We start from the raw sequence: 12,419 nt of genomic DNA, 5'->3' as shown, positions 1-12,419 counted from the left end.
CATAAAGCAAACACAACATAGAAGCACATATCCTCTGTGAAAGGGCGCCAACTATGGTCTACAGCGCAGTACTGCACCTTAAAAAAAAATGTCCCCAGATTAATCTGAAATTTGATGAATGTAGTGGACCAGTACCAGGGTCTCATTCAGATGTGGAGGTGTTAAAAACATTCTTGGTGTTAAAAGTCCTGAATTCTCCGCTTTTATACCCAATAACTGCTTACATATTTGCATGGATACATGGTCACGGAACATCAAAGTCTACACTGAATGGCCACTTCACTAGAGACCTGCGTTGGTCCTCATTTGGTTTTCAGAAGTGTGGCATATATTCTACTAGATGTTGAAATCGTTCTGCGGTAAGACTGGCTGCCTTGCCACAAGTTAGATGGAGGGGCTGACATGTTCTGACCAGCTGACAGGAAAAGATCATCAATTCATGCTGCTTGTGCCAAATTCTGAATCTCCCAACAGTACGGTGCAACAGAAATCTGGATTAATCTGACCAGGCGATGTTTTTCTGCTGCTCAGTGATACAATTTTTGCACTATTTTGCCCACTGGAATCTCATCAGTGCTGGAACTGGTCGTCTGCTGTTATAGTCCATCAGTGCTACATAATAACGAGTTATGTGACTGGATACATTAGTTGGAGCCCCAGCATTGTATTCAGCTGCAACTTGCTTGACTGTGCAGCATCTGTTCATCAGAATAATTCCTGACATCCTCCTTTGACCCCTTTTATTGACGAGTTGCTTGCATCCACAGGATCCCCTTTCCCTGGATGTTTGTCCTCGATCACACCATTCTCTGTATACTCTCCATACTGTTACACAAGTAAACCCCACACGGTTGGTAGTGACATCCCGGCCCGACTAGTCTAGTACCAATGACCCATCCTCGTTGGAAGTCGCTCAGATTGCTGGATTTTCCCATCTGATGTGGATTCACGCTGAAACTGATCCACAGAAAACTTGTGACGTGATTTTATGCTGCACACCGGGGTCAGCGGGAGAATTCCTATACAGGGAAGCGCCGGGTGTTCTAATCAAGTGACCGTTCAATTTGTATATATACAGTTATTATTAAAAAAATATTTTTCTTATTAGAGAGATCAGTATCTAGATCTTTCTAGATTAATAGACAGCAAGATAGACAAAGCGAGATGTATATTAAGCTTTCATGAGCATGCTCTGACTCCTGTACCCGCGGGCCGCGCTCCGTACAGAGCTACGTCCGTGCCAGTCTGAGAATAAAGATAGTTTCTATAGGACTCCATTCAGGTCTGGGTAAGCTGACAACTGGAGCTTCTGTCAGTCGTCTTTTCTAAGCGTGACGTAATAACAGATCAGTTGACCTAATCGAGGACTAGAATCATTGGTACATGGACTCCTTCATGCTACAGGTGACCCTTCTAATTGCATCCTTCCGTCTGGACTCACACAAGGCATCCATCTCTTTGTCCACGAGACCCTTGTAAAGCTAAATGTTACATGCCCTATAGTAGGGAAATACAGCAAGAACCATGGAAAAGTAGCAGCACCAGTCTTATGAAAGCCGTCTAAAAGATCATCTCTTCCAGCGTCCCAATGACAACACTTCCTGACCTGTGGCAGTTCAGACATGCAAAGACACATTGCGGCTTATTTACCATTCAAAATATGACAGTTTTGTGGTGCAACGTATGCCTGAGGATGGTCTTACAACTCATCACTTGGTGATCTGCTTATTCTCAAGAGACTCTGCTAAGAAGTAGGGATTGTCCAATAATAAAGAACCCATTTAAAGGTGATGAAGTTGGCAGAACAAATGGGAAAAAAAAGTAAGGAGAAAGAGAGAGAGGTTTTCCCTTATTTGCAGGGGTGCCGCAAGATAACATTTTTTGGAAAAGGTGTGCTGCGAGTCAGAAAATGTTGGGAGACACTGGTATCAGTAACTAGACAAACGCTAGTTCAAGTCCTCTATGGGGACTAAAAAAAAAAAAAGTGAAAAAAGTTTTATTATAAAAAAAATGTAAGTATTAAAAAAAAAAATAAAAAAAACTTTACGCAGTATGAGCATAAAACGTTTTAGTATCATCTTCATCATAACGATCCACAGAATAAAATTAACATGTCCTTTTTGTAGCGCTGTGCTAAAACAAGCCCCAAAAATGGTACAATTGCTTTCTTTTCATTCTTTTTCCATGTTATATGGAACATTAAATGCCACCGCTGAAAAACACAACTGGTGGCGCAAAAAAAAAAAGCCTCATAGAGCTACATGGATGGAAAAATAAACGTTTTTGAAAGCGGGGAGGAGAAAAAAACCAAGATTAAAAAGTTATGAAAAAAGGCAGTGCATTCAAGTAGGTAAATAAAAACTACATAAAACGAAGAAAAAACAACTGTGTTGATGGAATAAAGGTCCGTTTGTAAATTAATCGGAACAACAATTTCCATCATTTTGTGGCCGCGTTTACTGAGAGCTCAGGAAGAGCTTTACGGTTCTGTAGTTCCAGTCACTCACATTTTATCGAAGACGGTTTTTGCTGAATCAGACAGGCTTCAGGCGAACACAGCGACTCGTCAGTATATTGCCTAATTACTTCCTATAAACTCCTATTACAAGGAGCGCTAATTTTATGGAAAACGAGTCCGCTGCCAGCAAAATGTGTCCAGAAAATAAAACAGAAGTGACGGTAATTGATAATGAAGAAATGACTCGCTCGTGGGTTAGAAAGCATTACTGCGCTCCCTGCTCTGACTCACAAGAGAGGAGGCCGAAGTCAGAGATCTGCTTTACAGAAGGTACTTGGACATGAACTTCAGGCAGAACATGACTGACCCAAGGACCTTTATGGGGATTGTTGTGGGCATGCTCTATGAGAGGAGTGAGCCAGTTGTCTCCGGTGCCAGCCTGCCAGAATGCCACACCAATGATACAAAACAATGGTGCCAGTATAAAGCATTCTTGGTAACCTAATGATCGATTTCTTAAGTACTTGGTAAGTGGCATTTATCTGGATTTGTCATGTGCTTATGGTAAGGATTGAGCTGGCAAGTATTTGTAGGTTGAGGGGTCTCCTTAATATATTCTATCTTTTTATTTCAAGGGATGCCTCACAAAGACAAATCGCTTTTTAAAGGGAAGCCAATGCAGTGATCAGCTGATCGCCACTGGTCCGGCTACTGGCACTCCCCCTCCCCCCATAACTCCCATGTAATGATACATGCTTTTGATATCAATGGAAACAGAAACTCAAAAATTTTCATTTAGCCAAACTGTTTGCCATAAGATGCCCTTGATACCCTTGACATGCTGCCTCCCGGGAATATGCGCTGTAGCACCAGCTAATGTCCGCCCTGTTTGGATGAGATTTTTGACACATCTCGGCCACATGGCTGGCTAATCCCGGGATAAGCGGCCGCAGGATGATTCGCCGAAGCGAAATCCCGCGGCAAATCCGCCCTGTGTGAACCCAGCCTTACAGCTTTCAGGCAACACATGTAATGTCAGAATCGGGGGGAAAACCCACCGGTCTCTGTGGAGAGTATGTGCGACTTCCCCAACGGGAGTGTGTTTTGTGCTATAACCTATCGGAAAATGTCTGGCCCCTTCTATTCCCATGAGGAAACAATCCCGGGGATTTCGTACCTGGACCCTACAGATATGACTTCTGCCGCAGCCAGAACAGGAAATCCCAAGTTTCATCTTCCGCCATTTTCATGAAGTCAGAAGTGAGCGGCGACTACCAAACAGATGGCTTGGCCGTGCAGGTCATGATGATAGTGGCCTCCAAATTCCCCGAACCTTACATCTTGTGATTGTTTTCTCTGGGGGAGTCTATATGCCCCCTTTACCATCCACCATGATCCGTGAGGATGCATCCCAGAAGCCATTGCATCAGTCAGTCGTTATATGCTACAACATGTATGGCAGGACCTGGACCACCGGCTCACACAGAACACTGCTCAGGGATACCATTTCTCTGGTCTTTTTCCACTGGAGTATTCCCTTTCTGTTTCTCTTAGACATGATGGATTTGGAACTGGCCGTCTGCTGTTATAGCCCATCCGTGCTGAGGACCAGAGTTGCGTGTTTGGATATTTTAGTTGCACCCGTGTTGTATTTGGCTGCCATAAACTTGACTGTGCGGTGCCCGTTCATCAAAATGATTCCTGACCTCCTCGGTTCCCTTTCTTCCGGTGAGGAGTGGTTTCCTTCCACAGGATGCTTTTCCTCCATCCCACCATTTGCAGTACATTCTCTACACCGTTGCACGAGAAAACCCCACGCGGCTGGCAGTGACATCCCGGCCCGGCTAGTCTAGCACCGATGACCGGGCCTTGTTAAAAGTCACTCAGACCGCTGGATTTTCCCATCTAATGTGGATTCACACTGAAACTGATCCACGGAAAACTTGTCACGGGATTTTATCCTGCACTCGCGCGTCACTGGGTTAGTTCCCATAGAGGGAAGCTCCAATCCTGAAAGGTCTGGGGTCTCTAATAAAGGGGATGTTCAGTGCATATCCAAAAAAAGATTCTGTGGCACAAAGTCAATTTTTTATTGCTTAGTCTGAACTCTGGAGTGATTCATGTATTTACAAAAAGATTTCTTTTTTTTAAGTGCCTATGTGTTTGAAGTCTCACCTCCATAATTGGACTGGACGCCAGGACTTTCTCCTCCACGTTAGTTTCGCTGGCAGAACCCCCAACAGTGGCAAAGTACCTCATGGCATACTTGGCAGACACAGTTTTCCCAGCTCCAGACTCTCCACTAACAATGATGGATTGGTTCTTCTCATCCCTGGAAGACAAGAGTATAAAAGTAGTATCAGCATCTGTGGGGTTCATTTAAAGATGAGCTTACACAATAGGATATGCCAATGATGGGAATTTTTGTGGGTTGTATGAAGATTTGCAGACTGACATTGGGGGGGTCGGCCATGATCATCAACAGAATAGGCCATCTGCTTTAAAAGTCCAATTTTAACAGCTACGCCTACTTCTACAACCATTTCTGTTATTGAATGAACGTGACCAAAATGAAACACAGATGGACTCCTTGTCAAAGAAAGTAAAACAAACCCTAAACTGTTCTTCAACTATATAAATAGCAAAAGTATTACTCAGGAAAATAAAATGTCAGGTGAAATGCAGACTGATCAAGTAAACTCTCCATTCAATGTCACCAGTCTAAGGCTGGGTTCACACAGGGCGGATTTGTTGCGGTTTTTCCCCAGAAGAACTGCTTCTGCGGCAAAACCGCTTCAAAAGGTTATTTTTGTCTTGCGGATTTTCCGTGCGGAAAATCCGCAAGCGTTTCAGGGCTCGGAACCTGCAGATCAGACCGACAGCGGAGAAGAACAACTGCAAGAAATATCCCCCTCCTGGTCCCAGGATAGCACTGTGTCATGAAATTGAAGAGTCGCTTTAAGGATGTATCAGACATTGGAGAACAGGTACAAAATGGGCAAAACAAGTAGACAAATCATAGATTGGTGATATTTTCTTGGGGTCTGTGTAAAAGCACCTTTACATGGACCGATAGTCGCCCGAATAATCGCTCAAATGAGCGATCTCAGGTAACGGTCTACATACGGCCAGTGACATAGCACGGATTAAGAAGTCGCTCGCTTTTCGCCAGTGGTTCCGTTCCAGCTCCTCAATCTATGAGCAACTGCCTGCTTGTAGATGGGTGGGCTGGAAAGACCCCCAACCCCCTCCATTCATTTGAATGACTATCACTCCGGTGTAAAGCACAGCAGCGATAGTCCCTGGTACGGCTGTCGGGCACTTCTGCCTCCAACCGTTGTACCCTATAAAGATACCTTTACGTCCTGATCGTCCTGCTGACTCAGCATTTCTGCAGCACATGGCTTTGGCTGTATTGCATTGTGGGGGATGCAGCAAGTAAAAAAAATCCAACAAGGTAAATGGAACAAGATTCAGCATACTATACAGATGTGCTGTCTGCTAAAAGATTCCACTGCAGCTCTGGGTGTGACTAGAGTATAAGACACAATGCAAGCAAAGAAAATAGGTTAATGAGCAAAAATAGTTTCCACCTGTATGGATGAGTCAGATTTGTTTTAACGATAAATATGCAAAACGCTTGAACTAATTTGCATATAAGTTTAATTTCATCGGATTCTGTCATCCATCAGATATGTTTAGTGAATTCCTGACTCCATGCCGGATATATTCCTCGTCCCTCTTATTTTGTAGGTCATAAGACACAGGAATACCAGGAGTCATCAGAACACATTTTTAGCCGCTGTCTCAGAGGAGTCGGATGTTAATTTACATTTACACCTTCATGTCTCAGTAATTATCGGACTACCTGGCAAATAAAGCTGCTGCAGAACCTCCAGGGAGACGGAGCTGTCAGTCACAGCAATGAGCTTTTCTACCCTGCATATCTGCGCACTCATCACTTATTGCTAAAGACAAAGGACACCGGTTCAGACTCGTTTGGGCAAAGGTCGTCACACGCTTCACAGATCAGAGCTGCCGCAGACTGGCATGTTTCTGCCTTCCCAGCAGCAGGTTTAATTTGACTAATTACAAGTGACTTCGTTAAATGTGTATCTGTCATCTCTCCTGACAGAACTGATTCATGAAATACTTCGGTTCCCATCACAACAAAAATTCTAAGCAAAGTTCTTTTCTTTGAAGTCTGCTTTGTGTCGTTCCTCAGTTCTTCCTCCTGGAAACTTATGAATAGACAAATAGGTATTACCATTCCCCCTTGTTAACAAGGTGTGTCTATACAGTCTCTGTCAGCACTGATTACATGTGTCAGACTGTGAAGGAACATGAGAATCGGAACACCCAGTTGTCAATTCATTCACACATTTCTAGGAGGCAAAACAGAGGAATGCCACAATGCAGAATTCTATAAAAAGATGCTCCAGCATTGTTAGCTGTATGCCAAGTTACATACAAAGCTGAGTTACTTTGCAAATACGTTTCATTACTTATCAAGAACTGATCCAGAGTCACAACCTATATTATGCTCCAGAGCTGCACTCCCTATTCTGCTGGTGGAGTAACTGTGTATTTACATTACTTATCCTGTACTGATCCTGAGTTACATCCTGTATTATACTGCAGAGCTGCACTCACTATTCTGCTGGTGTAGTCACTGTGTACATATATTACTTATCAAGAACTGATCCAGAGTTACATCCTGTATTATACTCCGGAGCTGCACTCACTATTCTGCTGGTGGAGTCACTGGGTACATAAATTTCTTATTTTCTACTTACCCTGAGTTACATCCTGTATTATACTCCACAGCTGCACTCACTATTCTGCTGGTGGAGTCACTGTGTACATACCTTACTTATCCTGTACTGATCCTGAGTTACATCCTGTATTATACTCCAGAGCAGCACTCACTATTCTGCTGGTGGAGTCACTATGTACATACATTACTGATCCTGAGTTACATCCTGTATTATACTCCACCAGCAGAATAGTGAGTGCTGCTCTGGAGTCACTATGTACATACATTACTTATCCTGTACTGATCCTGAGTTACATCCTGTATTATACTCCAGAGCTGCACTCACTATTCTGCTGGTGGAGTCACTGGGTACATAAATTTCTTATTTTCTACTTACCCTGAGTTACATCCTGGATTATACCCCAGAACTGAATAGTAAGTGCAGCTCTGGAGTATAATACAGGATGTAACTCAGGATCAGTACAGGATAAGTAATGTATGTACACAGTGACTCCACCAGCAGAATAGTGAGTGCAGCTCTGGAGTATAATACAGAATATAACTGTTCCAGTGCCATTACTGTCTAAGAGAAACAGAAAGCAGAGACTCCAGTGGGCAGAAGAGCACAAAAATTGTATCACTGAGCAGTGAAAAAACATCTCCTGGTCAGATGGATCCAGATTTCTGCTGCTCCGTGCTGATGGGATGTCAGAATTTGGCGCAAGCAGCATGAATCGCTGACCCCTTCCTGTCAGCTGGTCAGAACATGTCAGCACCTCCATCTAATTTGCAGCAACTACAAGAAGCTTCCTGTCCGCAGGGGCCGATATTCCTGCAAAACAATTTCATCACCTAGTGGTAGATTACACCACGACGAACTGCTGCGGTTCTGAAGGCCAAAGGAGGTCCAACGCACTACTAGATGGGGGTCTCTAATAAAGAGACCATTCACTGTATCACTGGGCATATTTTTTTTCTACTTTTTAACCCTACGGTTGGTGGGTGGCTTTTGAGTCAGTCTAAAAGCAGTTTTGTAAAATTTGCTCGTTTATATCATTAACAAGTCCAATTAATGCTCTAAAAACATGAAAAACAAACATGTTTGATCATTTTGGGAAGATTAATAATGTGTTTTTTTTCTGCTTGCAGATGAATGTCTCATTACTGAGAGCGCGGCATTGTTTGCTATGTGGCCATTGAAGTGCATTGGGGCAAAATAATTACTACCATCTGCATTTGTGCTTAATTAGAGCGTCTGCATATCTGAATATTTCTGTCACAAATACCAGTACAGCTACCTGACCGGAATGTGTATCACCACCGAGGGGCGTTCCTGCTCTGAAGACAGTCTGCACTGTTAGATTACGTATGGAAGGTGAGGTTAAGGGGCAACTCTCCCGAAAAAAAACAGTAAATAGCCCAAAAGACTTTGCATCTGCTCAACCTTATCAGTTATGTCCAAGAAACAGGAGTGACAACCAGTACAGCAGCCATTCCAGCTCAAACATGGGTTGTCAGCCAACGTTCCACATCTCTACACAGATTTTTCAGGACTCAGATACTAATGAAAATTTTTTTCCCGTCCTATGGTTGGTGGGTCTGTTAAAGGGATTTTTTGGGACTAAGATACCCTATCCTACCTAAAGGAATTGGACACCTCAGCAAGAATCACAAGTAGTATTTACTTCTATAGGTTAGGATTTAGTGGGGCTCCTTTTGCGCTAATGACATTGGATACTCTCCATGGTATACTTTATATTAATGTCTGATACACTTCAGCTGGTATTTCCCTTTATTCATCCTGCAAATGTCTGGCGAATTCTCTCAAAGAAAATAGATACTGTTCATACTTCCTGATCTAATGTTCCAGTTCACCCCAGAGATGTTCAGTAGGATTCAGGTTGGAACACTGTGCTGCCAGTCAAATTCTGGAACATTCATATGCTCAACCAATATAAAACAGTGTTGGATATGTGACAAGGCGCATTGTCTTGATAGAAGTATGGCCGACCATTCAAAGAGTATGGTCACATTGTTGGGAGGGTCACCTCCGCGCTCATGGTTCTTGTCACTACAACCGATGGACAGAGACCATGCCACGTAAAACATCCCAAAACCATGAGAACCTCCGCTGTACTTACCTATTAGCACAACACACTCAAGTAAAAGGTGTTCTCCAGGCTCCTCCACACCCAGATACCTCCATCCAATGTCAAGATGGAGTAGTGCGATTGCATTGCTCAACCAATGACAACGCTCCTTGCACCATTGTAGATGGGTCGCTGTATCTTCTGTGAAAGAACCTGACAGACGTTTGCAGGATGAATGGAGGGAAATGGAAGCTGAAGTGTATCAAAGAAGAGCATAGGAGGCCAAACTAAGTATTCACATATGGAAATATCTACTAATGATTCTTGCTCAGGTGTCCAATTACTTTTGGTAGTGTAGTGCATCATTATGCAAATAAATGGTTGCGCAAAAATATTTACATTCGTTGTGCAAATGCATAAGTTGTTTTTGCTGAAGAGTACAAACCCTTTAATTTGGTCTGCCTGTTACATCACAGATAACGGTGACCATACACTTACCCATTTGATACAACTAAACTTTGGATTGGCTTAAAATGTGTTGTTTTTTTTTTAAACAGTAGTTTCTTTTTCTATGAAAAAAAAATATCCGTTTTCGCTCATTTTTTTTTTTTTTTTTACCAAAGATCTAGATAATTAAAACAAGAGAAAAATCCTTTAACCAAGCCACAATGGCTTCAGTATTGCTGTACAGCAGCTTTATCTTCTGCCTGTAGAAGGTTTTCCACCCCTGTACAGTGCAGCGCCATAATGTATCCCCAGAGACATCCTAATGAATCTGTGCCTAGATGGCTACTTTGTAGATATTGTTCACTTTATCAGAGAGAGTTCACCTAAGATGGGCTGCTTACTGCGAGACTCGCCTACATACAGATGCACAGTAAATATGGAGTACGCACCGAATGGTCACTTTATTAGAGACATCCATCTAGCAGAGCGTTGGACCTCCTTTGGCCTTCGGTACTGCGGCAATTCGTCATGGCATGGATGATGAAATCATTTTACAGGAATATCGGCCCATGCGGACAGAAAGCTTCTTATAGTTCCAACAGATTAGATGGAGGTGATGACATGTTCCGAGCAGTTGACAGGAAGGGGTCATCGATTCATGACGCTTGCGCCAAACTCTGACCTCCCATCAGCATGGTGCAACAAAAAGCTGGATTTATTTGACCAGGTGATGATTTTCCGCTGCTCACCGATATAATTTTTATGCTCTTTTGCCCACTGAAGTCTCGCCTTTCTGTTCCTCTTAGACAGTAATGGTGCTGGAACTGATCACCTGCTGTTACCCTGCTTTCCTGAAAATAAGACCTACTCCAAAAAAAGACCTACTCTTTTTTGGGAGGTTTGAAAAATAAGCCCTACCCTGAAAAAAGCCCTAGCTGCATTACCTTTAAAAAAAAAAAAAAAAAGGAACACATTGCAGAGCGGGCTTGGTTCAGGTCCTTCCGCTGCTCTCTGAAACTCCGCCGCATGTGCTGCAGTCCTTAGCCATCCACAGAAGATCAGTTCCTGGTTACTGGATTCATAAATCCCGCCTCTAGAAAGCAACGGCTGTGATTTGCTCATCGAGTGCTGCTCAGTCAATAAATGCAGCGCTGGATGAACCAATCACAGCCATCACATTGATTCATCAAACCTTGCATTGATTGGCTGAGCAGCACTTGTGAACCAATCAGAGCCATCGCTTCCTAGAGGCAGTATTTATGAATCCTGTAACCAGGAAGTGATCTTCTGTGGGCAGCCAAGGACTTCAGGGCGCGTTAGAGCTTTAGAGAGCACTGACTGTCTAATTAAGTCAGTTGCTGGAACTATATCACCTATGGGACTCCTAGAGGTATAGTGAAATCCAAGTCCTCTGCCCAGAAGGCACAAAATTAAGAAATGTACCTGTAGGGGTGTGCAGCAAGTTTAATTTGTATGAGGATGGTAAAGATTCTCTTTAATGAGAAACCCTCCTTAAAAGACAGTCTTCCAACATGACAATGACGGAGATTTCCGACTAGTTCTAAAGATCTCCAGACGCTGCACATAGTACATGGTTCCTTCAATTACAAGTCAGTGGGGATTCAAGCTCACAGACTACCACCGATGACATCACATGACATGGCACTGTTTTTTAGATGGACGCCCTCTCCAATGCCAGGTGGGCCCCAGTGACTAATAAAATATTTATATTCCAGTATAAATGCTCCCCCGTCAGTCTGCAGCAAATGTCAAAACAGAGAGTGGAAGAAAGCCGAGATCTGAGAGCGAGCCGGGGTTCACTTATAATGGACCCAGCTAACAACACCTCACAGTGTGATCGATGCTCCAGGGACGTTCACGTCGGTTGGCAAAGTTTACATCAATTTCTCTGCTTCACTAAAAATTTCATCCGAAGTGCTGTGTGCACGCAGTATCCTCCACGGCCGCACACCACCAGCCGGAGGCGCAACGGAGAGCCCATTCACTGTATAGCTTGTAGGATCAAGTCTTAGGAAGGTGTTAAGTCTCCCTGACGGTCTGGAAGCGTCAACGACATCATCGGTTTACTCCTATTTCATGTACAATGTGATTTAGTAAAACACACACACACACACACACACACACACTTCAATAGAACCAAGCTGCAATGGCAGATACAACCTATGGACTGCCAATGGTCCACCTGCTGAGACCCTCACCAACCAGCTGTTTGCCAGGGCGCTGTTACAGTGTTTGCAGTAGGAAGCTCCGTACACCTGGTAGTGGTCTGAGTCGGTACTGCAGGCATGAATAGCCTAAGCTACTTGCAACCTGTGTGATTGCACATGGCACTGACCGCCAGCTTGTAGGGATGGGTGCACTATGCAGATATAGGCTGGGTTCAATCACCTCCCAGAGGTCCGTTTCACAAGTTAATGGTTTTCCTCCGTGCGGCACCATCTTATGGACCTTCATAAATCAGCTTCCTCTTGACTCCCTCTTCTTCCATCACTTGTTCTAAAATACTGCTATTAGCCAACCAACATCTTCAAAATACAATTGCTTCTTTCTGTTACTGCATTTCTGTTATGAGCTTGGTTCGGGTTGGTTCGGGGGCCGCATTGAAGTACTGACCCTGGTTCGGGGACCGCATTGCAGTACTGACCCT

The 12,419-nt window shown here is 43.6% G+C and overlaps 1 protein-coding gene across 2 annotated transcripts in view; it reads right to left on the bottom strand.

The window, feature by feature from the left end:
• The window catches only part of MYO5B (myosin VB), a 232,136-nt gene that overhangs the window by 104,495 nt on the left and 115,222 nt on the right, over window positions 1-12,419 (bottom strand). For both annotated transcript variants that reach the window (XR_010792791.1, XM_066602561.1), the window contains exon 5: window positions 4,634-4,790. Coding sequence is in view for 1 of the 2 variants with exons in the window: in XM_066602561.1 (XP_066458658.1) it covers window positions 4,634-4,790 (157 nt within the window). In the remaining variant the exon portion in view is untranslated. The remainder of the gene's footprint in view (window positions 1-4,633; window positions 4,791-12,419) is intronic.

The sequence above is a fragment of the Eleutherodactylus coqui genome, chromosome 5, assembly GCF_035609145.1.
Source record: "Eleutherodactylus coqui strain aEleCoq1 chromosome 5, aEleCoq1.hap1, whole genome shotgun sequence".
In the NCBI taxonomy this organism is placed as follows: Eukaryota; Metazoa; Chordata; class Amphibia; order Anura; family Eleutherodactylidae; genus Eleutherodactylus; species Eleutherodactylus coqui.
Note: the sequence above shows the minus strand (reverse complement) of the source record. Positions and strands in the feature narration are given on the sequence as shown.